This window comes from Cebus imitator, unplaced genomic scaffold (assembly GCF_001604975.1).
Source record: "Cebus imitator isolate Cc_AM_T3 unplaced genomic scaffold, Cebus_imitator-1.0 Scaffold659, whole genome shotgun sequence".
NCBI classification, from domain to species: domain Eukaryota; kingdom Metazoa; phylum Chordata; class Mammalia; order Primates; family Cebidae; genus Cebus; species Cebus imitator.
In genome coordinates, this window is record NW_016107974.1 from 408,288 (window position 1) to 433,418 (window position 25,131).

Consider the following 25,131-nt stretch of genomic DNA (forward strand, 5'->3'; position numbering starts at 1 on the left):
TGTGATGTTAAAGTCTCCCACTATTATTGTGTGGGAGTCTAAGTCTCTTTATAAGTCATTAAGAACTTGCCTTATGTATCTGGGTGCTCCTGTATTGGGTACATATATATTTAGGATCATTAGCTCTTCTTGTTGCATTGATCCTTTTACCATTATGTAATGTCCTTCTTTCCCTCTTTTGATCTTTGTTGCTTTAAAGTCTATTTTATCAGAGGCGAGAATTGCAACTCCTTTTTTTTTAAATTTTGTTTTCTCCATTTGCTTGGTAAATCTTCCTCCATCTTCCATCCCTTTGTTTTGAGTCTTTGTGTATCCTTGCATGTGAGATGGGTCTGGATGCAGCATACCGATGGGTTTTGGCTTTTTATCCAATTTGCCTGTCTGTGTCTTTTGATTGGGGCATTTAGTCAATTTAAATTTACGATGAATATTAATATATGCTAGTTTAATACTGCCATTTAATGCTAGCTGGCTGTTTTGCCCATTAGTTGATGTAGATTCTTCATTACGTTGATGCTCTTTACCTTTTGGTATATTTTTGGAATGGCTGATACTGGTTGTTCCTATGTGTAGTGCTTCTTTCAGAAGCTCTTGTAAAGCAGGCCTGGTGGTGATGAAATCTCTGAGTACTTGCTTGTTCACAAAAGATTTTATTTTTCCTTCACTTATGAAGCTTAGTTTGGCTGGATATGAAATTCTGGGTTGAAAGTTCTTTTCTTTAAGGATGTTGAATATTGGCCTCCACTCTCTTCTGGCTTGTAGGGTTTCTGCTGAGAGATCTGCTGTGAGTCTGATAGGCTTCCCTTTGTGGGTAAGCTGTCCTTTCTCTCTGGCTGCCCTTAGCATTTTCTCCTTCATTTCAACCCTGGTGAATCTGACGATTATGTGCCTTGGGGTTGCTCTTCTTGAGGAATATCTTTCTGGTGTTCTCCATATTACCTGGAGTTGAATATTATCCTGCCTTGCTAGCTTGGGAAAGTTGTCCTGAATAACACCCTGGAGAATATTTTCCAGCTTGGATTCATTCTCTTCATCACATTCAGGTACACCTATCAAATGTAGATTAGGTCTTTTCACATAGTCCAATATTTCTTGGAGACTTTGCTCATTCCTTTTTACCCTTTTTTCTCTAATCTTGTTTTCTCATTTTATTTCATTAAGTTGGTCTTCGACCTCTGATATCCTTTCTTCTGCTTGATCAATTCGACTGTTAAAACTTGTGCATACTTTGCGAAGTTCTCGTGTTGTGTTTTTCAGCTCCATTAATTCACTTATATTCCTCTCTAAATTGTCTATTCTCCTTAGCATTTTGTCAAACCTTTTCTCAAGGTTCTTAGTTTCTTTGCATTGGGTTAGAACAGGTTCTTTTAGCTCACAGGAGTTTCTTATTACCCACCTTCTGAAGCCTGATTCTGAAAATTCATCACACTCATTCTCCATCAGACCTTGTTGCCTTGCTGATGAGGAGCTGCGATCCCCTGAAAGAGGAGAGGCATTCTGATTTCGGGTGTTTTCAGCCTTTTTGCGCTGGTTTCTTCCCATCTTTGTAGATTTATCCACCTGTCGTCTTTGTATTTGCTGACTTTCAGACTGGGTCTCTTAGTGGACGTCCAGCTTGTTGGTGATGATGTTATTTCTGTTTCTTTGTTTTCCTTTGGCGGATTCCCCTCCCCTACAAAGCTGGACCTTCCCAGGTTCAGCTGTGCTTGCTGTGAAACTCTCAACCATCAGTGTTTCCAATTGCTGTTTTTTTGTGGTGGTGGGACCAGCCGAGCCCAATCACCTGCCTCCCTGCCTTGGAGCCCCCTTTTTAAAATTTTCCTAATTGAATGGTCGATTCTCTCCCAGGTGCCCCAGTCGCCCACCGAAAAGGCGTCGGGATCTATGCAATTTCCCGCGCCGTGACCACGCAGGCTGAAACAGCGGCGCTGAGATTCCTGGCGCTTTTCTGCACGGGAATCTCCCGGTCTGGCTCCCCGCTTCAGTCCCCTTTTCAATCAGCTGAAAGGGTGACTCTGCCTTCCCAGAGCTCCAAATGCCAACTAAAAGGGCACCCAGTCCTGCATACTCTGCACTGAGAACCGCCACGTTGGGATGCTGGCAAAATGGCTGTGCCAGCCAAAAGAGTTGCGCTGGTGACCCATGGGGCTCCTCAACTGGGATTCTCCTGGTCCGTGGGCAACAAAAATTCGTCTGGAAGTCTGGTGTCCACTTCACTGCAGCTCCCAGTGAAGACAGTCCCTGCACCTTCACTGGGAGCTGCAGTCCTGAGCTGTTGCTGATCAGCCATCTTGGATCTCTCTCCCTATATTTTTTGTATCATAATTGGAACATCAAGTCCAGTTCTGGATGCCACTTTTCTGAGGAACATAAATATACTGGAAAGGAATCAATATTAAGAGAAGTAAAAAAAGAAAGAAGGACATAGCCTAAAAAAGAGAAGAACATGATGAAACTGATGTCCTTAAACATTTTAAGAGCTATATTTACGTAAGAGGAAACTGATTTGTACAATGATCTAAATGCAGAGCAGAGCTAATATACTAATTATCTGTAGCAAAGAATAAAACTTGAGTAATTAATGAACACAGTGTTCTTAACATAGAACTAGTTTTTATATTTTCCAGAAAAGAATGTATCCACAAGTAAAGGTACTCTTTCTTTAGTAACTAGTGATACCTTCTTTTCATATGCTGAAGTTAAATGACTAGAAATGTATATAGACTAGAAATGTCTCAATACTCTTCCCACAATATCCCATTGTTAGTAGATAACACAGTCTTTGAAAAACCCTTGATGGAAATCTCAGTAACTTCAGAGGCTTTTAGGTAACATGTTAAGAGAAAATAACTTCTTAGCTCTTATTTACTATGTGTGTGATCCTAGGGAAGCCTCTCTTCACTTTTCAGTGCCTCAGTTTCAAATTTATAAAATGGGAATAATAATATCTACAAAATAGAATTATGCAGATTAAAAGAAAGTAGATATAAAGACATCAGAACTATATACTGGTAACATAGTAAGTGTTCAACACATGTAAGCCTTTATCATATTATTAATGTTCACAACAAAGCACTACTAAGTTTAATAATTTTATGTCACCCATGCTGCAGTGCAGGGTGCGACCACAGTTCATTGCAGTCTTGAACTCCTGGGCTCAAGTGATCCTTCTGCTTCAGTCTCCAGAGTAGCTGGGACAACAAGTGTGTGCCACTGCACTTGGCTAGTTTTAAAAAAAAAAGTTGTTTTTAAGTGATGGGCTCTTGCTATGCTGTCCAGGCCAGCCTTGAACTCTTGGCCTCAAGTGATCCTCTTGCCTCGGCCTCTCAGAGTGCTGGGATTACAGGCATGTGCCACTGCACGTGGCCCTTTCGCTTATATTAGAAAAAATAGTGAGGGTATCTGAAATGAATAAAAAAGATTACTGGGTGTCCATTCAATAGAACACTAGGCAGGCCCACCAGCGCCTTCCCTCTTTCACACCATATTCTACACATGTTTTCCAACCCATCTGCTTGCTAAATTGCACAGATATCTGGATCCCACATCCCACTGCTTAGCACTGTTTATCAAGCACTGGGTTTATGAAGGTGGAGAGACTGGGCCCTATAGCAAAGAGACTTAGATTCTAATCTACGGACAACAACTAACCTATGCCCACTTATTAAGCAGCATGAAGTTTTCAACAAAAATGGTGGTGGGTGTTAACTGCCACATGCATAACATAGGGAAGTAAATTCTAATTGAGTCCTAAGAATGAATGAAATGATAAGTGAGCATTCAAAGGATGACTATGAAAGATCTGCTTCAGTTTTCTGCTCTAATATATTCTTTGAACAATAACAGCAGCTGAAAAAGATTCATAGAACATTAGAACCAAAAGTTGACTTTAAGATCAATTTCTTTAACTTTCCTCATTTTACTAATTAGAAAAATAAGTCCCATGGTAAGAGACCTTACCACAACTGAACTGCTCTACTCCTTTGTCAAATGCTAAAACCCAGTTTGCATCTTTCTCCTGCCTCATTCATATCGTTGGATCTTTCTTTCCATCTGAGAAATACTTAGTTTGAATGGAATACTGTTATATAATTACCCAAACTTTACTTTTTACTTTTACAGAACATAGAAAAAGAAATATTTATTTTGCATTCTACATAGGTTAATCTCATGGCATCCTTTTGGCAAAATGTTTTCTTTTCTGAAATAAATCAGTAACATATAAACAAGACTAAATTAATTGCTATTTTATTTTCCATCTCCTGTCATGAAGGGCCTCTTGAATTGCTTCTGATTCATCATGCCTCCTAGTGTGACCATCCAGCTTCCTTTCTGGGCCCTGCTCTCATTCTCACAGAGATAGCATTAAAAACTCCCTCCAGCTGGGTACCGTGGCTCAAATCTTTAATGCCAGCACTTCGGGAGGCCAAGGTGAGTGGATCACCAGGTCAGGAGTTTGAGACCAGCCTGGCCAACATGGTGAAACCCTGTATCTACTAAAAATACAAAAATTAGCTGGACATGGTGATGGGCACCTGTAATCCCACTACTTGGGAGGCTGAGGCAGGAGAACTGTTTGAACCTAATAGGCAGAGGTTGCAGTGAGCCGAGGTTGTGCCACTGCACTCAGCCTGGGCGACAGGGCAAAACTCTGTCTCGAAAATAAATAATAAAAACAACAACAAAAAAATACAACTTCTTTCATTTCCATGCTCACATTGGTTTCTGAGATACTACATTATCCCTGATCTCCTGCCTGCCTTTCTACCATTTATCTTCTTTGAGGGCTCTTTTTCCAACTTTTAAAATGTGGACCACATCCAGGCTGGCTCTCTGTTCTTATTTATTCTTATAGTTTCACCACATATACAATTATTCACTTAAGCAGTATCTACTGAAGGACTATAAATAGTGGTGAGTAAGATGGACATGGTTCATGCTGTTTTGGAATATACACCAAATTGAGGAAGACCAGATAAGAGAAGAAATAAAAAAATCCAAGTTGGGATAACAGTTAAGAAAGAAAAAGAAGGTATAATAATAAAGACTAATGGGGGAAAATCTACTTCAGATAGAGTGGTGAAGGAAAGTCTTTTGAAAAGTTAACCTTTACCTGGGATCTAAAGAAAAAGCTTATTATGCAAAAGGTTGTGTATATTCAGGAGCAGAGAGATCAAATGTTTGAACGCCTATGGGCGAGTGGGAGAAAGTCTGGTTGTGCTCAAGAAATTCAGAACAGAGGGTCACATAGGACGATGCTGAAGAGATACGCAGAGAGCAGATCATGCAAGGCCCTATTGACCCTAGGAAAGGGTTTGGGTTTTATCCTAAACATAAGGAGAAGTTATTGAAGATGTTAAGTAGGAGGTTAACTTATTCTGACTTACATTTCTAAAAGTCCACTTTGGCTGTCATGACTTATCGAACTGATGAATAAGGTGATCATACATTTAGGGTTGTCCCAGATAGTCCCAGTTTCATGCCTATTGTCCTGGTGTAACTGAACTTCTGCACTGATTCAGGGAAGAGTCACAATATGCAATAAACAAATACAGACATAAAACAACAACAACAAAAGAAAACAAAACAAAAAGAATGAAGAAAGAAAATTGACTAAGACACAAACAAGCTGTGGGAGGCAATATTCATCAGACTCCCTTGTTCCTAATCTCCCTGACCTAACTGGGACCCTTGAGTCCTTCCTTTGATTCTTGACCTAGTTTTACTTCTCAAGCCTGAAATATGTTCTTGTCTTTAATAGCTGGCTATCTCTTGTAATTAAATAATATTCAGCAGCTGGTGTACAGAAATATATCAAGTGATGTCTCATTTGCATTAATTCACTTATTCCTCATAACAATCCACGAGGTAGGTATTATCATTTACAGATGAGCAAACTGAAGCACAAAGAGGTAAAGAAATGTGACTGAAGACAAACACAGCCAAAGAATCAGGACTTAATGCCAGGCAATTTGGTTCTAGAATTAGGCGTTCTTTATCTAACACTGCTTCTCAATGTGAGATACCACAGCCATATTCAGGAACTGCAAGTAGCTCAGAGTGCCCAGAGCGAGTAGGGGGGACAGGCTGGAGATAGGTTTAGAAAAGTAGCAGAAGGGTTTCAAATGATATGCAAAACAACTAAGTTTTCATCTGGTAGGTGATGGGGTACACCACAGGATCTTAAATACATGATCCTATTTGTGCTTTGGAAAAACAGCTCTGTGGAATACATTTGGGAGGTGGGTAGGAGGAGAATGGTTCCTGACTCAGTTTTTTCTAAAGATACTGGACCTGCACCTCCTTCCTGGATGGGGTCTTTGGATACCAATTGTGAAGAACCTGCATGCAGTGATAATACATGATTTCCCACAACCTAGGCCTGGGCCTTCCAACGATGAGATCTCCCTGTTGAACTACAACTTTCCTTTGAGTCTCTTTCATCAGCTCTCATCTCCAAGTGTTTTTTGTAAGCATACCTCTATTTCCATTTCCACATTGATTCATTTAGACCCCTTATTTAAATCCTTGTCACCACAAATGTAGACTTCTATAGCTTCACAGCTCAGTTACTGTCTTCCTATCACTACCACCAGCAATTTCGTGAGCTGCTTTCATTTTAATCCTTTTAAAACATTACTCCCTTGTTCATATTATTCTCATGATCAAATGCCTTACTATTGCTTATAAAGATAGTCTTAACTGTTAATCTAACATTCAAGGATCTTTATAAATCATATCCAAATCACATTTTCTAATCTTCCACTATCTCATCTACTCTGCTGCAGTTAAATTGTCTACCCATCTATAAACTGTGGGTATACAGTGTGTCCTTCTTCTATGATCTTTGGTCACACTGTTACTCTGGTCTAGCAAATTCTATTCTTTTAAAAACTCCATCCTTTCAAGATCGGTTTAGCACTTTTCAATGCTAAACAGCCTTCACAAACCACTCCAGCACTGGGAATTCCTATAGCACTCAAAGCCTTACACCATATTTCTATACTTGGGCACAAACTGCCTCAGTGACATGATACCACTTTTGTTATTGCTCTGAATTTTTTATTCATTTCATGTATTAGGATTTAGCTGTTTACAGGTCATTTTTCTAATGACATCAAGAACTACTCAAAGACACATTATATTGGTATATATATATCTAAAGACCTATAAAACCATGTTTCACACTTTTTTTTTTTTGATATTTCTACTTTTCCCACAGTACTTCCATACCTTCCCCATGCTTGGTATGGTACAATCCTATGTATATTGTATACTTAATGTTTCCTGATAATTTAGAAAATTCAATTTATGCTACTGTTATATCTTCCAGTAATATAAAATTTTCAGAATTTTAAGTTTTTCAGGTAGAAAAATTTAGCAAAACCAAAAGAGAAATGGAGAAAAAAAGTCTAAGAAAAACATAAATGCCAGTGGAGTATGCCAACAGGAAAAAAATCAACATAAACTTCAAAATTTATAATGTTTGGAGAAATAAACTGATGTGTAGATACTTAAAAAATGTTATATTATGGAAAACTGCAAGTGGTTGTTAAATAGAACCTATTTTACATTTATATTTGAATTTCAATAGAACTGCTTTGAATTGCTACTTTATTGATAAGTAAAAACAAGTTCTTTTATGACAAGTTATAAAAGCTTATAGTTTATCATTTCCCTCTCCACCCTGCAATTATCTACAGGAAGAGATTGGCCATGGATTCTATTTTATGAGCTTTATAGGGGCCCATTCACCCCAGTTTACATACTATGAATTCTTGGAAAATGCAACAGATTGTAGAAAATAAAGTGCTTCCTTTGAATAAAGGACATTTCACTTGAACTCATGTATACATATCTACATATAAGCTGTCCTGAATATTACGTTAAAATATGAAATAGCCATATATTTCATGAATATATGTATAAAGAATGCAAAAGTGTAATAGTGCAATAGGTAGCAATCTTGTGAATCTACAGAATGGGCTAAACAATGATAACAATCTAACAACAATAACAACCCAACAGTTGTTGAGTAAGTACAGATACTATATAACCTAAGAGACAGGATAAAATTTAATTTGTATGATTCAGATCAGTATATTTATGAATAAGTTTAGTGTTAAGGGCAAACAACATTACAAATATCTCAGAAATATTTCAGAATAACGAAATAAGTCCAAAACATATTAAAGTTTACTACTGATGAAAAATCATGTGACAAAAATTCATTCAGCCCTTAGAAAACTTGAAGGATAACTGCAGAAGGAATAAATAAATAGTTTTAAAATTGGTCTTATAAATATGAAGCATAATGAATCAAAATTTAAATTTTCAATCAGGTTAGGATGTTTTAAATTCTAATAATTAAAGGAATACTTAAGACAAATGGCAAGTGTTTCATAGCTGGTGTAATCCTGATGAGACACTCTGGATTTTATTTCAACCTGTTGTAATAGATGTGTAGACTTCTGTGAAAATGCAAGCTTTAATTTTATATACTGCCCCCAAATCCCTCTATTAGGGGTTACAGGGTCACTGAATAAAAACTAAAAATATTAACATTAGCGTTACAAGTTTGGAATGTAGGAGCTTTACAAAAATTTAAGTTATTCATTCAAATAGGCCATATTGATGTCATTTGAATTTTATCATATTAGTTTTCACTGGAAGAAATTCAAAAACAATACTCCTCAAGACGCTAAAAATTATGTATTCAGTATGGCTTATCATGTTTCAATGTCTTTTACATGTATATTAATTCTGCCAGAAAATATGAAAAGCTATGGGATTTGCCATGCATATGACTGTATACTGAAAGGTAGGTATGTTTTAACTATGTTCCTGGGGGAATACTTCCTTATCTAGTTGCCATTTCTTTTTGATTTGCAAATAAGTCCTTCATTTAAAGTAAATACGGGACTCAAACTTGTGCTGACTTAACAATTAACTAACTTTACACCTGCCTTTTAGGGTTCAGACAATAACCTCTGATTAATCTGAGGCTGATATTATCCTTAACTTACCATAGGCGATAAGCAGGTGCAGAAGGACTAATTCTTAAAGTGGCATGATGTAAGTCTTTATAATCTAATATGATTGTCTCATGTCTTATTTACTCTTCCTATAATCAACAGTACAATGTCTGAATGAATATCATTCAGGACAAAAATTAGCGAAAGAAATCCACACATTTAACCATCACATCTGACCTAGGAAATTAGGTATAAAGAAAATAAAGCAATATCTATAATATATGAGCAGGCCACATAGGTTACTAACAGAAGAGAATGACTATCAGTCTGATGTCCAATGTCTCTTCTGCAATACTAAATGCCAGAATGCAAAGATAATCAATTTCTACAATGTTTTCAGGGAAAAGGTATGTTCAAGTAATTAAAAATCTTGGCAAGCTAATAGTAAAGGCAACTGGCAAGTATTTAAACATAATTTAAATAATAATAACTCAGATAATTCACTTCCTGTGTTCTAATTCTTGAAAAAAAAAACCCTAGAAAATGTACTCTGAGGTATGAATAAAATTAAGAGCTCAGCATGCTACAAAAATTAAGTGGTTATAAACAGTTAAAAATAGAGGTTCAATTCTTTTTAATGAAGGGGATGGTCATGCCATATGGAGATTTTTTTTTTTTTTTTTTTTTAAGTTTCCATCAAAGGCATCTCAAAAACAAATGTGGTACTATTTGTAAGAAAGAAAAAAAAATCTCAAACAAAAAAAATCAAAGTTCATGTAATAAATGAAAAATAAAAAGGAAATAAAAAGAGAGTGAGAGGTGACATGGAACAAAGGGACAGAGGTGGTTTTGTTCTCAGGCTGATCTTTATTTACTGAAGAAACACTGCATTATATTACAGTACTATAGAATCAAACTCAAGTTTGATTGACCATAACCATATGTTTACCAAAAACTTCATTCAGAATTCCAACTTGGAATGTTAAGAAACACCTCTTTCCTTTGAAAACAGGTCTGATAAATTTTCATTTGCTCATTTCCCTCACCCATTTAATGGCTGCAACTAGCATCTAGCACTCCCCTAGAACCACCATTCATGGCAGTACTTGGAGCAAGGGGGATGTGGGCATGAAAATGGGGAAAGAAGCAAGCTGGGAATTGGGAGTTAGGCCTGGGGTTGAGAAGTCACTCAGGGTCCCAGCCTCAGCTATTGTAAAATCCTGGCTCACTCCTTTTCCGTTTTTTTTCTCAGGCTCCAGTAGAGACTTAAATCACGGTATCTATTCTTTTTGGGTTAGTAGAACACAAAGTATGGGGATACAAAATCCCACTTTGATAAATTTTTAGAGAGACCCCTTTTTTTCTCCCTAACTTAGACATTTTCTTCTCTTAAGCCCTTTAAAGAAAATAAGAGAATATTGGTTCAAGGATGGGAATTAAGTAAAATTACATTTCTGTGAAAATCAGGCTTTACCTGTCCTAATCTGGGACCAGAGGGCACTGGGTAATCATAATGAGCAGACTTGTGATTCTATTTAGAGGTTATGGAGAAAGGGCAAAGATTAAGTGTTGGCAAGCTGGGGACTGTTGGGGAGACAGGCAGTAATATCCTTAGTTTGTAGTAGAGGCACAGAAAAGGAAGAGCAGCTAGTCCTTCCTCAGAAAAACACATCAAAAAGGACTATGTTATTCAGATACATTAAAATCATAAATTTTTCTGAATTGCCATTCCTTAATTTTTTAATACTAAGGAATAAAATTTATATAATGTTATGGCTATTCTTTTAGCATACTTACTAAAGGATAACTGATACATACTACAGTCAAGTACTTTTTAATGATTATGCTAATTCCTCATGTACTGGTCTTTTCTGGAGTCCCACATATTAAGTTATCAAACATCTTAAATCAATCACTGGGATTTGTTACAAATAGAAAATAGAGTTAATTTGCTACTAAGGCATATGTTAATCATCAACACAATTCAAATATTTTAATATTATCTTTATTTTCTTAAAATTGGTACAGTTTGAATATCCCTAATCCAAAAACCTAAAATCTGAAATGCTCCAAAATCCGAAACTTTAGGAGCACTGATGTGACTTTCAAAGAAAATGCTCACTGGAACATTTTGGATTTCTAATTTTTGGCTCAGGTATGCAGGAAATGTAACACAAATGTTCCAAAATTTGAAAAAGACCAAAATCCAAAATGCTATTGGCCCCAAGGATTTTGGATAAGGGATACTCAGCCTCTACATTACCAAATCTTTCTCACAACACGAAATGAAGAATCACAGGAAGTACCTGGAAGACTTATGAATACAAAGGATAAGAAATAAGAGTAGAATTAGGGAATGTACAGTATACTCTATATCATCTTATGAGGTGTTCAACAGCAAACTAGCAACTAATATATGTTTCACATAAATATTATATTCAGAGACTAAAAGGGAAATCTAATTCTCTTCCTTCTATTAATACAATTAAAAATACAGTAAATAGATGCTATAACTGTTAAATGCCTTTTGTTGTTTGATAGTAATAGAAGACAGGTAAAAGATAAAACTTCAGTTCTATAATAATAAAGCAAAGTAACCTATAAGAGAAATGAACCATAATGACCTTTTTTCACTATTAGAAAACATTCACTTTAAATAATTATGCTAGTGCACAAAATAACATTCATTTTTAGAAGAGTTAAATTAATTTGCATAAATATTTATATTACTTTATCAAATCTACAAAATATTTCTAAGTTAACAATATTAATATGAACAAATCTTATAGGGATATAACTTTTGGCAAAAAAGAGGTTGTAAGAGTTTTCTACAATAGCTTTGTGAGTGACTACAACCAGTATTATTCTGCAGTTTCTTAACACTTTTAACAATTCAGCAACAGACTGTCTTACCGTTGGTGCTGTATCCACCTGATGGTTATAAGGCTTTCTTTCCATGCTGATAAACCCTATGGAAAGAAAACATTGTGAATATTTGGTTATTAAGCTTGTCCCCATTTTATGTTGAAAATATTTATGCCATTTTATTGGAAAAACATTTATTATGACTCACAGAGCTTACAAGAAAAAAGTCTCACTTGGAAGGCAGGATCCTTTTAAGCTGTATCATGAATTCTTTGGTCAGAAACAGTTGGTGAGTTTAGCTACACTGACTCAAGGTTGGCTAGGCCATTTTTCCCATTCAAATGATGTCTAGCAATAGCGCAAGATGTGTCCATACCCTGTTCTCAGCTCAAAAATTACTCCATTATCTGGGTCCTGCTGCTTTTCTTCCATGAAAGTTTTATTTCTCATTCAAAGATACAAAAGAAATACCACAAGGGCTATGAAGTGAATCACCACTGTCTTATTTTCTCAAAAGAATAAATAAATCTATCTGAATTTTTCTTTGATCATCTGACTTCCTACTACAACATATTCTATTTACTCAATCACCATGAGTATCTGAAGAAAAAGTTTCCCTGATTCCCTCCTTTAAAATGATAACACCAGATGGCTAATCTTGAAATACTCTTTTATCATGTGTGGATTTATCTTTTTGTTCCCAATGCTCTCTACTGCATTTCTTTAAACAGCCTTTCAGGATGTGACACGGGGCATCTCATCTGTAAAGATACTGGTTCAAAGTCTAACTCAAGTTAAAAATGAACACAGGTGTGGGTCTTGTTTAATTCCTAATTTCTGTCCACCAGCAAACTAACATGTAAATTAAGATATTAATACAGTTTGTTCAAATAATGCTAAAGGCTGTCATACGCAGGACTAGTCCAAGGTGCGAACTACAATGTCTGTTAACAGCAATTAGCAAAATTCCAGTTTAAATGTTAGTTCCTCTTCTACAAGCCAATGACTCATTTTTCTTAAAGTATGGTAAGGAATTAGGTGAGATCAACACAAACAATCACTTTCTATCACTTTGCAAGGGTATTTTCAAAATGAATCATGAAACATGATTAAAGTAACGTAGTTTTTCTTTCATTAATTTTTTTAACATTTATCGTTAGCCAGTGAAGTATGAAGCACTATACTACCTTCATTCAATTAACTAATATTATTGAGTAGTTATTCTTGGTATTTAGTGATAAAAAGATGAATATATTACAGTTTCTAACTACAAGAGTCTAGTAAAACATGGATATCTTTTTTTTGAAGAACTACCACAGAGCAAATGAACAGTTTCATCTTAAGTGTAATAAAATCTTTCAGGTAATTCTGATGGAAAGACACTCCTATTCATAGAGTAACACTGATTTTGGGTTAATTTTTTTTTTTCAGAGGGTAAAACATGCAGACAAATACTCAAATAATATAGACTCCTATTGTAAGATTTTAACAATACAGAAATATACAGAGAATAAATTGTGAAATCTCAACTTTGTCAGCCCCCGCAGTCTCACAATCTTAGCTGCAACCACTGAGAACAGGATTGGCACACTGGCTTTAAAATGAGAGTGGTCATGCCAGAGTTTAGGAATTAGCAACATCTTACAAGTGTCTTCTCACTATTGTAATCTGACTGCTCTAAAATTGACCTAGGCTGATTACTGATTTTTAAATTCTTATCTAAATAGAAAGTAATTTTAATTGGAGAAAAGGAACTTTAAAATAATGAAAACCAAAACAAAAAAAAAAACAGGCAAAAATCTATATCCACGGTTTATACAATCATAAGAAAAAAAAAAAACCTACAGATTTTAGAGTTTCAATTTTAGGATAAGAACGGGTTGAAAATTAGAAATTCAAAAAGTGGATTATCTAAAGTTATAATCTTAGTTTTAAATTTAGATTACATAAAAGAAACAGTCATTAGAGTGAATGGGCAGCCAACAGAGTGGGAAAAAATTTTTGCAATCTACCCAACTGTCAAAGGTCTAATATCCAGAATCTACAAAGAACTAAAACAGATTTACAAAAAGAAAAACAAAGAAACCCATTCAAAAGTGAGTGAAGGACATGAACAGATACTTTTCAAAAGAAGACATATATGAGGCCAACAAACATAAAAAAATGCTCATCATAACTGGTCATTAGAGAAATGCAAATCAAAACCACATCAAGATACCATCTCACGCCAGTTAGAACTGCAATCATTAAAAAATCTGGAGACAACAGATGCTGGAGAGGATGTGGAGAAATAGGAACACTTTCACATTGTTGGTGGGAGTGTAAATTAGTTCAACCATTGTGGAAGAAGTGTGGCGATTACTCAAGGACCTAGAAATAGAAATTCCATTTGACACAGCAATCCCATAACTGGGTATATATCCAAAGGATTATAAATAGTTCTACTATAAAGACACATGCACACATATGTTCACTGCAGCACTGTTTACAATAGCAAAGACCTTGAACCAACCCAAATGCCCACTGATGATAGACCGGACAAGGAAAATGTGGTACATAAACACCATGGCATACTATGCAGCCATAAAAAAAGATAAGTTCATGTCCTTTGTAGAGACATGGATGAAGCTGGAAACCATCATTCTCAGCAAACTGACACAAGAACAGAAAATCAAATACTGTATGTTCTCACTCATACGTGGGTGTTGAACAATGAGAACACATGGACACAGGGAGGGGAGAAACACACACTGGGGTCTGTTGAGGGGGACTCGGGGTGGGGGTAGAGAGGTTGGGGAAGGATAACATGTGGAGAAATGCCAGATATAGGTGACGGGCAGATGGAGGCAGCAAACCACATTGCCATGTATGTACCTATGCAACAATCCCGCATGATCTGCACATGTACCCCAGAATCTAAAGTACAATTAAAAAATATTTTTTAAAAAGAGAATCAGTTATATAAATAAATAAGAATTTAGATTACATATAAAAATAATATCATTTGGACATACAATCATGCATGTTTGTGCAAGGCTGCAGTATGTAACATATAGAAAGAAATAAACTAGAAAAAATGTATCAAAGTATTTTCCTATTTTAAGTAAATTTTAATTGAAAAAATTTGTATTTGTATCTCGTTTCACTTTTATTAAGGTATAACAATAATTGAAACTCATAATAAGTAGCTTGCTATAATGGTATTATATGTCTACTTAGCTATGCTATGGTACCCAGATGCTTGATCAAACATTATTCTAGATATTTCTTTGAAGGTTTTGGATGGAGTTACCATTTAAATCAACAAGGTTTCAGTAAAGCACATTGCCTTCCATAATGTAAGTGGGCCTCATCCAATCAGATGAAGGATGACAAGACTTATGAAAATGACAACTCACCTGAGAGCGAGGGGATTCTGCCAACAGGCTGCCTTCAGACTGGAATCGCAACTCTTTCCTACGTCTCCTGCCTGCTGTTCTACCCTGCAGATTTTGGTCTTGGCAGCCCCTACAATGTTGTGAGACAATTCCGTAAAACCTTTCTCTCTCTATGGACTTCCTACTGGTTCTGTTTCTCTGGAGAACGCTGACTAATAATATACTTACTTTCTGGGAAATATGAAATAAATGAAAATACTATTGTTTATAATCTAAATTATAAATGTTATATTCATTCAATATAATTGTGTAGGACTATAGTTAAAATGTTGATGTCATTATGAAATATTTTAAAATCTGCATATATCCTAATGAGCATAGGAATATAGAACACAGGTAGAGTAAATCGACCTATCAACAAATAAAAATGAAAAAAGTGGATGAAGGATATGAACAGACACTTCTCAAAAGAAGACATTTATGCAGCTAACAAATATATTTAAAAAAGCTCATCAGCACTGGTTATTAGAGAAATGCAAATCAAAATCACATTAAGATACCATCCCATGCCAGTTAGAATGGCAATCATTGAAAAATCAGGAGACAACAGATACCAAAGAGGATGTGGAGAAATAGGAATGCTTTAACACTGTTAGAGAAAATGTAAATCAGTTCAACCATTGTGGAAGACAGTGTGGCGATTCATCAAGGAAATAGAAATAGAAATACCACTTGACCCAGGATTCCCATTACTGGGTGTATACCCAAAGGATTATAAATTATTCTATTATAAAGACACATGCACATGTATGTTTACTGGGGCATTGTTCACAATAGCAAAGGCTTGGAACCAATCCAAATCCCCATTCATGATAGACTGGATAATGAAAATGTGGCACATATATACCATGGAATACTATGCAGCCATAAAAAAGGACGAGTTCACGTCCTTTGCAGGGACATGGATAAAGTTGGAAACCATCATTCTCAGCAAACTGACACAAGAACAGAAAACCAAACATCACATGTTCTCACTTACAAGTGGGTGTTGAACAATGAGAACACATGGACACAGGGCGGGGAACATCACATACTGGGGCCTGTCAGGGGGTGGGGGGCTAGGGGAGGGATAGCATTAGGAGAAATACCTAATGTAGATGATGGGGTGACGGATGCACTAAACCACCATGGCACGTGTATACCTATGTAACAAACCTGCACATCTGCACATGTATCCCAGAACTTAAAGTATAATAAATTAAAAAAAATTTTTTCTTTGTCTTTGTCAGATTGGATTAGCAAGCTTGTCTTTAAGCTCTTATGTCCTTTCTTCCACTTGTTTAGTTCTATTGCTAAGACTTTCTGATATATTTTGCATTTTCCTAAGTGTGTCCTTCATTTCCAGAAGTTGTGATTTTTATTTATGCTATCTATTTCTCTGGAGATTTTTCCATGTATATCCTGTATCATTTAAAAAATTTGTTTAAGTTGGTATTCACCTTTCTCTGGTGTCTCCTTGAGTAGCTCAATAATTGATCTTCGGAATTTTTTTTCTGGTAATTCAGAGACTTCTTGGTTTGGATCCATTGCTGGTGAGCTAGTGTGATCTTTTGGGGGTGTTAAATAACTTTGTTTTGTCATATTACCAGACTTGTTTTTCTGGCTCCATCTCATTTGGGTAGATTATATCAGAGGGAAGATCTGGGGCCCAAGGGCTACTCTTCAGATTCTTTTGTCCCACGTGGTACCTCTGATGTGGTGCTCTCTCCATTTCCCTAAGGATGGGGCTTCCTGAGAGCTGAACTGCTGTGATTGTTATTTCTCTTCTGGGTCCAGCCACCCAGCAGAGCTATCAGGCTCTGTGTTGGTACTGGGGAGTGTCTGCAGAATCTGGTGATGTGATGTCTTCAGGTCTCTCAGCCATGGACACCAGTACCTGCTCTGGTGGAGGTAGCATGGGAGTGAAGCGGATTCTGTGATGGTCTTGGTTGTACTTTTGTTTACTGCACTGCTTTTGTGTTGGTTGGCCTCCAGCTGGAAGGTGGCTTTCAAGAGAACATCAGCTGTGGTAGAACAGGGAGGATACAAGCTTGCCCCAGAATCACCTGGATAAGTATTCAGGTTTCTTAGGTGTAGGCTGGGCCACAGAGCTCCCAAGAGACTATCTCCTTTGTCTTCAGCTACCAGGGCAGGTAGAGAAAGACCATGGGAGGGGGGTGGCAGAGCTTGCTGCAGCCACTGTGAGGGACAAGGGTGTGGTTCTCAGGCTGATGGAGTTACTTTCCCAGGAGGATTATGGCTGCCTCTGCTGTGTCATATAGGTCACCAGGGAAGTCGGGAAAAGACAGGCCTCATCCAGCTCCCAGGCAACCCAAAAGGCCTGTCTCATTCCCACTCTACTCCCCATAGTAATGAGTATATTTCCAGGCAGCCAGTGAGCAGGGCTGAGGACTTGCCCCAGGCTACAAGCCTCCCCTCTGAGAAAGCAAGCAGGGCTTTCAGGTTTTGCACCTTCCTACCTGCTGTGGATTCCCAAATCTGCACTCCTCATTTGCTTCTTTCCTTGGATTCTGTCCAGGAAACTTTGCCTTCAGTTGAAATTGTTACAACCTTCAGCTAGAAGTTTCCTTCTCCTGTGGTCTTTCTGCAATTCCACTGGCAGGCCTCCCTAAGAACTCCGCGAGACAAAGTCAGAAGTGCAGGAATGGCTTCTGTGAGGACCAAGAGTGTCCACAGGGCTCTTCCCACTGCTTACCTACCCCTATATTTCACTCGGCTCTCTAAATCCGTCTCAGCTGCAGGTAAGGTCAAATCCTTCAGGTTCCCCAGTGAGGATGTGTGCTCAGGGACGAACATTCCCTCCCCCACACTTTAGGTACTCAGTTTTGCAGCTATCTCATGGAACCTATAGCAGCAAGGCACTTCCTCTAACAGGTCTGTGGATTCTCTTGGCTTCTCTGGTATGTTCCTGCAGTAGTTCTTGGAGCAAAAGTTCACAATGTGATTCTCCATGCACTGCTCTGTCTGTCCAGGTGGGAGCTGCAAGTTAGTCCTGTCTCCTATCTGCCATCTTGAGACAGCATCAATACAGTTTTAAGGCTAAATGCTGGAAACAAGCTTGTAATGCTGAAGACTACTTCCCTTACTAAGTTTTTCATGTCTGTAGGTTTCCTCTAATAAAACAAAACTAGCAGCCTATTATTTCTTCAAATATTTCTTCACCCATTTTTTCTATTTTCCTTCTATAATTCCAATTGCATGTTTGATCTGTTTCACAGGGTCACAGAGATCTGACTCTTTCTTCTTCCCATGCCTCCTCTTCACCTTTGTTTCAATTTGGATAATCTGTATAATTTTTATTGTTTTGACCTCCATTTCAGTAGTCCTTTCTTTTAATGTGTCCTATCTGCTGTTAGGCCCATCTAATGAATTTTTGTTTTATCTATGATACTCTCCAGGTCTAGACTATCCATTCATTTATTTTTTAGGATTTACATTTCTTTTAAATGGAAATTCTGACTTCCATGAAATTCTCCATCTTTGCACTCCTTTTGCTCATGGTTCCTCAAAAGTTATTAACATATATGTAACAGATATTTTAAAATGCTTGCCTGCTAATTCCAACATTTTGATTATCTGTGGGATTCCTTTTATTCATTGTTCTTTTTCTTGATTATGGGTCACCTAATTCTGCTAATTTACATGCCTCAGAATTTGATTATAGGTTAGAACTTCTAGACATATAATCAGTAGACTGAAACAGAAAATCTTTCCTCAGAAAAGGCTCACCATGTCCTTTTTCAGAAAGCTAGGGTGAGGGGTAGATCTCCTTTCAAATCAGGAGTTGGCTTGGGTTGGGACTGGGCTGTTGCTTTAGTTAATTTCAATACACCTTAATTATTATAACTATCCCCAAAATGAGATGAGTTATTCCTTTGAAGGAGACTCTGGGAATTAAACTTCTGAGATTATGGGAGCTCTCTCTGCCTTACTCCCAGTTTCCTGTCAGTGCTTAAGCTGCAAAAGTCCTCTTGGGGAGAACTGATAGGTGGAGAGGACTGACTGACATTTGGGATCTTTCAGATTCCAATCTATCATGCCAGTCCACATAATCCTTCGAAGTTCAGCTAATCTCTCCTTGTCTCAGCAGTAACTCTGCCTATAGATGGCTTGCTCCTCGCTTGCCTGGTTTCTATCTCAATAAATGTTCCCCTGTATCAAAGTGACTGCTTGTCTTTACTCCTTTATGCAGTAGGGTTAATTTCTCTTTGCAATTTATTTTATTTAGAATTCTCTGTGACCGCATCTCTTTGATAGCTTTTTAGTTTATGTGAGGTCTTGTCAATAGTATGGTAAGAAAGATGATCGTTACAATGTACATATTGATTAGAAGCAAAACTCCACTTCCATTTAGTTATACTGCTGCTTTTTAAAATTTTCTTGTTTTTGATCCATTTACTCCTTTTTTTCTTTGCCTGTTGGTCTTAAATTTATTTTCAATTTTGCCAACACTTAAAATCTTCCATTAGTTACCTTCTGGATTATAACAGTAATGAATACATTTATTATTTATCCAAGTAAATTTACATCTAAATCTCTCTCCAACCAAGATACTATACTTACCATTATCTCCTTGTTCCACATCAAGATTAAACTTTTAGAAGGCTTCTACTTCTCTGTTCTTTTTATAGAGTTAAGTTTGAAGAGATAAAAATGCATGGGAATTTGTAGAAGTGCTAAGTTTGAATTTATGAAACAAAACGATTTAGTGTAAGAAAAAACCTAATCTTTTCCTCTATGCCTAACAGAAAAATCTAATGTTTTCCCTTCAGATTTCTGTTTCATTCAGTTGTCATTTGGTTAGAGTACTTTCTACATCCTTGTATATCCAAATATGCCTTTCTTTGGATAGGAAACCCTTTATCGTGGTTGTATGTTATTCCACTACCAGCCAGCTTCTAGGGTTTTAGATATGTCATAAGTGCTCACTGATTTTCTTTCCTATGTAAATAACCTGTTCCTTCTATACAGAAGCTTGAGATATTTTTCCTTTAAATAGGAAATCAGGAATTTCACCAGAGTATGACTGAGCGCCTTTGTTATTATTAATCCTTTTCTGGGACTTGATAAACCCTTTGACCTGCAGGGTCTTATCTTCTGCTCAGGGAAATTTTATCCTATTGTTTAATTTTACAGCTGATCTTTACCTTCACAGCTTTTATCTTTGTGATAATCTTTGCAATTAATCTTCTAGGTGAACATCCTTTCTACTAGGAAGATTTTACCATTTAGTTTAGTTTAGTTTAGTTTCTTTCTAGAGATCTACAAAGACTAAGACAAGAAGGCGGGCAAAACCTGGAGTGTATATCAGAATGAAGTTTTCCTGGAATCTCCATGCCAGTATGTCAAGGCAAAGGGTCAGGATGGGAGGACTTTGTCCTACTCAGTGTTGAGCAAGGATCTGTGCAGGGTAAGCAGGCTTTTTCCAAAGGTGTAAGTAGAAAATTAAGTTTTCAGAGTTCATTGAGGGCTTTCAGCCAACAGAAGCTATAAATCCCCTTGGAAATGGGCAATATTGGTTAGCTTAATGTTTGTAGTACATTAAGGGCCTGGAAGATCCTATGAACCATGCCAGTATGTCAAGGTTCAGAGGATCCGCCAGGCCCTTAATGTACTACAAACCTAAAATTTAGTAATTTAATAACCCTAAAAAGGTTATTAAATAATAATAACCCTAAAAAGTGTCTATATTCCTAGAACTGGCTTCTGGACGAATTGGTATTCAGTCCCAGTCACTGGGAAGTGGCTGTAACTTGCAACTAATGAGACTTGAGAAGAGAAGGTTACCCCTGTGCCCCAGCAGAGTGGTATCATGGGCAGGTTTGTTTTTGCCACAACTTAGACTTCCATCAGTATACCTGGGGCAACAGACCATGAAGAGGCAAAGAAAATAACTTTCTTAAACAGTAACCGAAGAAACTGAAATAAACTAGAACTGGTAGTGACACTGATGACAATGGAATAATTAGAGTCTTTTAAATTAAAACAAAACAAACAAAAAACAACTATTAAGACTTCTTGCCAGGTGCACTGAGTGGCTCATGCCTGTATTTCCAGCACTTTGGGAGGCTCAGGCAGGAGTACCTAAGAGTTCGAGATTAGCCCTGGCAACATAGCTAGAACCTGTCTCTACCAAGGGAAAAAAAAAATTAGCTGGATGTGAGTGTGCATGTGTAGTTCCAGTTACTTGGGAGGATGGCTTGAGTTGAGCCTGGGAGGTCAAGGCTGCAGTGAGCCATGGTTGCACCACTGCACTCCAGCCCAGGTGACAGGGTGAGACTGTCACACACACACATACACACAAAAGAAGTGTAGGTTAATTACTAAACAACAAGATAACCCCATTTTAAAAGAAGGAAACAATGGCTTTCAGAAGGTAAATTAGAAGGCAGGTAACATTCCTAAGGTCATATAAATAAAAGCAGCAGTACCTAGACTAAAACCCACACCTCTAAGCCACAAACTCTCCAGACCCATTTATGTATTTGCTTAGCCCCTGTGGTTGGGACCTGATTTTATTCATCTTCATATCTACAGTGCCCAACCCAAATGCTTAAAATATAGACGGTATTCAAGAGTTGACTCAAATCTTAAATGAATGAATCTATCTTCCTATGCCACATTCACCAGATTCATATGCTACAAGGCAGTGTTAAGTGTAGTAGTCATCAGAATGCCTGAGTTAATGTACTAGGACTGTTTTAAAAATGTTAATTTACCCATTGGTAATATTCCTAAACTTAGTGCAAAACTGAAATGTATTACAGTCATATGCTGAGTAATGATGTTTTAGTCAATGACAGATCGCATGTACAATGCGGATGGGGGGGTCCTGTAAGATTATAATATTGAATTTTGCTGCACCTTTTCTATGTTTAGATACACAGTTATTTACCATTGTGTTACAACTGCCTACAGCATTAGGTATGGCCATATGCTGTACAGGTTTATAGCCTAGGAACAGTTGGCCATACCATACAGCTTAGGTGTAGTAGGCTATACCATTTAGGTTTGTGTAAGTACACTCTATGATGTTTGCATAATGACAAAATCAACTATTCATTTCTTAGAATGTTTCCCCACTGTTAAGCGATGCATGCCTATACTTAAACATTTCCCTAATTTCCCACATAGTAACATAATCTAGAGAAGATAATAAAAGAAATTTTATGTTTCTTGGGAGATATTTTTAGTATTTTATTTTGTAGAAAATCAGATCATGACATTTTACTCCATTGTACCTAATTTGAACAGCTGAAGCATACTTTTTTTCGTTTTCCTAAACCCTACCAACCTTTAATTCAGGGCTTCGGTCAAAGAAAGAAGAACAAAGACAAACAGATATGCTGCAAAACAAAAACAGGCAGGAATATGTGCCAAGTTTTAAAGATTTCAGAACATATATCCCGCAATCTTATGTATCATTACTAAATGGTTACAAGCTACTAGCTAAGTACAAGGCACTGTTCTGGGAACAGGAAGAGCTCTAACCTCCCTTTCATGACGTCTTATGAGTTTTGTTTTGGGCAATATGATACCTATGCATCCTATGTCAGTTTTGGCAGTCCCCATGGATCTTTTCTGTATAGAACAGAGATAGAATTATGCTTTATCTGTGTCTATGAAAACATGAAATTTATTATATTCTAGTAGAATACAGTTATAGAAGGCAGAGATATTTTCTTCTAGTTTAATGTAAGTTATCTGTACTGAGACTGCAAGCCTTTCTTAAGAATTAGAAAAGAAGATAAACTACGTTTTGAAGATAAGGTAATTTTATATCTAGAAAGTCCAAAAGAATCAATGCTAAAATTGACACAATCAGTACCAGAGCTAATAAAATAAATCAGAAAGTTAGAATAATATAAATTTAATATACAAAAATCAATTTCTCTTACATATTCAAACAAAGTTGAAGATATAATGAAACAATATTTCACTTATAAGGGCAATGTAAATGATAAAATATATGAATAAGTACAACAAAAAATGTGTAAAACAGTATGAACACCTTAAAATACTTCTGAAAAACACAAAAGTACAGGTGTTCCTTGACTTACGATGGTCTGATTTAACAAGTTTTCAACTTTACCACAGTTTGAAAGTAACATGCTCTCAGAGGAAAGCATACTTTGAGTACCCATACAACTACTTCAACTACTCTGTTTTCACATTCAGTGGAATATTCAATAAATTACATGAGATGTTCGACACTTTATTATAAAAATAGGCTTTGTCTTAGATGATGTGGCCTAACTGTAGGCTAATGTAAGTGTTCTGAGCATGTTTAACGCAGGCTAGGCTAAAGTATGATGTTTGGTAGGTCCGGATGCTTTTCTGACATATTATGGGTTTACTGGGATATAAGTCTATTGAAAGTTGAGGAGTATCTATAGTCTGGAACAAATGGAACATCCTATGCTGTGTACCAAGACAATGTAGCATCATAAATGTTAGCTCTTCCCAAGAAAATATTTGAATTTAATATGATTTTAATTTTTAAAAAGTTTTTTCCCAGCACTAGACAAGTTGATTCTAAAAATCATATAGAAGAACATCCAAGAATACCTTAAAAAATCCTGAGGGGCAAAAAAAGCAACCATTGGAAATAAACACTAGTCAATATTAGTATATATCATTAAAAGCCTCTGTAACTAAAATAATACAGTATTAACAGATGAGTAGCCATGCAGACCAGCAGAATAGATTAAAATGTTTAAAAAAAGATGCAAGTTCATATGGCATATGAAGAAGAGATATTTTCAAATACATGGTGTTGGGACAATTTGTTGGGGACAGGTGGACAGGCAGCTTGAAAAATACATTGAATCCATACTTTGCAACATTTGTACTGCAAGGTCAAAAGCCAAATGACAAAGTGGGAAAAATATTTGCAGCCTTTATTGTTGATGTCAATAATGTCAAAAATAATGTATCTATTATGTCGAACAAAAGCATACAAATATACAATAAAGATAACTGGGAATATCAATATAAACTTGTTGATTTTGTAAAAATTTATTTTCGAGTTGTGTTTACTGAAAGGATTTAGAAGCAATGATGCCCCAATAGCAGTGAGTGTACTTAGTCCCAGATTTTAGTTTCTAATTGCATTATCTATTAACAATACCAGAGTTCCTTGGAGAAATGACTGATTGCAGCTCTGGGGCAGGGATAGGAGAAGATGAACCTAGGACATCATAAGCACACAAGTGCTCAACGGCTGATTCATATCAAAGGACATAAGAGCAGGAATGAATGGGTTCTCCTTTGCCAAATTAGGGGACAATTTGAGCCACACACAAAAAATGTTAGAATAGTAGTACAACAAATTGAATGAAAAACCTATAGTACTCATATAGAAAGACAGGAATGGGGGGGAAAAGCACTCGACTGAAGAACACCAGCCAATAAATGGAAAGGTGGTGACAGCACTAGAAAACACCATTTTGTATCCTCCGCCCACTATAATAATTAATTCAGGCCAGGATCATCAATGGACACTGAAACCACTAGGTAGGCTAAGCCCGCTAAGTAAGGAATGCATAAGGAACAAAGGAAGGTTGGGAACAAGATATTTACATGGCCTTAGAGTAACATTCCACAGATTACTCAACAAATACAAAGAAAAAATTTAATTTTTACAATGAAGAGATCTGGTGTTCACCACCTTAATTAAGGACTACACTTGACAACACCAAAAGTGGGACAAGCTGCATGACATGCACCTGATATAATGCAAAAAAGTGCAAATCATTTGCATGTACTTTTTAGATTTTTTAAATAGCATTTTTGCAAAAAAAGTTTAGCCTGAATATAATCAGGATGAAATAAATTCAAAATGTAGGACATTT

At 36.6% G+C, this 25,131-nt stretch overlaps 1 protein-coding gene across 7 annotated transcripts in view; it reads right to left on the reverse strand.

Moving 5' to 3' along the window:
• Positions 1-25,131, reverse strand: part of AHI1 (Abelson helper integration site 1) — a 232,790-nt gene that overhangs the window by 61,570 nt on the left and 146,089 nt on the right. For 6 of the 7 annotated variants that reach the window (XM_037734767.1, XM_037734766.1, XM_037734769.1 and 3 more), the window contains one exon: positions 11,889-11,944. In XM_037734767.1, the coding sequence (XP_037590695.1) occupies positions 11,889-11,944 (56 nt within the window). The remainder of the gene's footprint in view (positions 1-11,888; positions 11,945-25,131) is intronic. The other variant, XM_037734768.1, reaches the window with a different exon arrangement.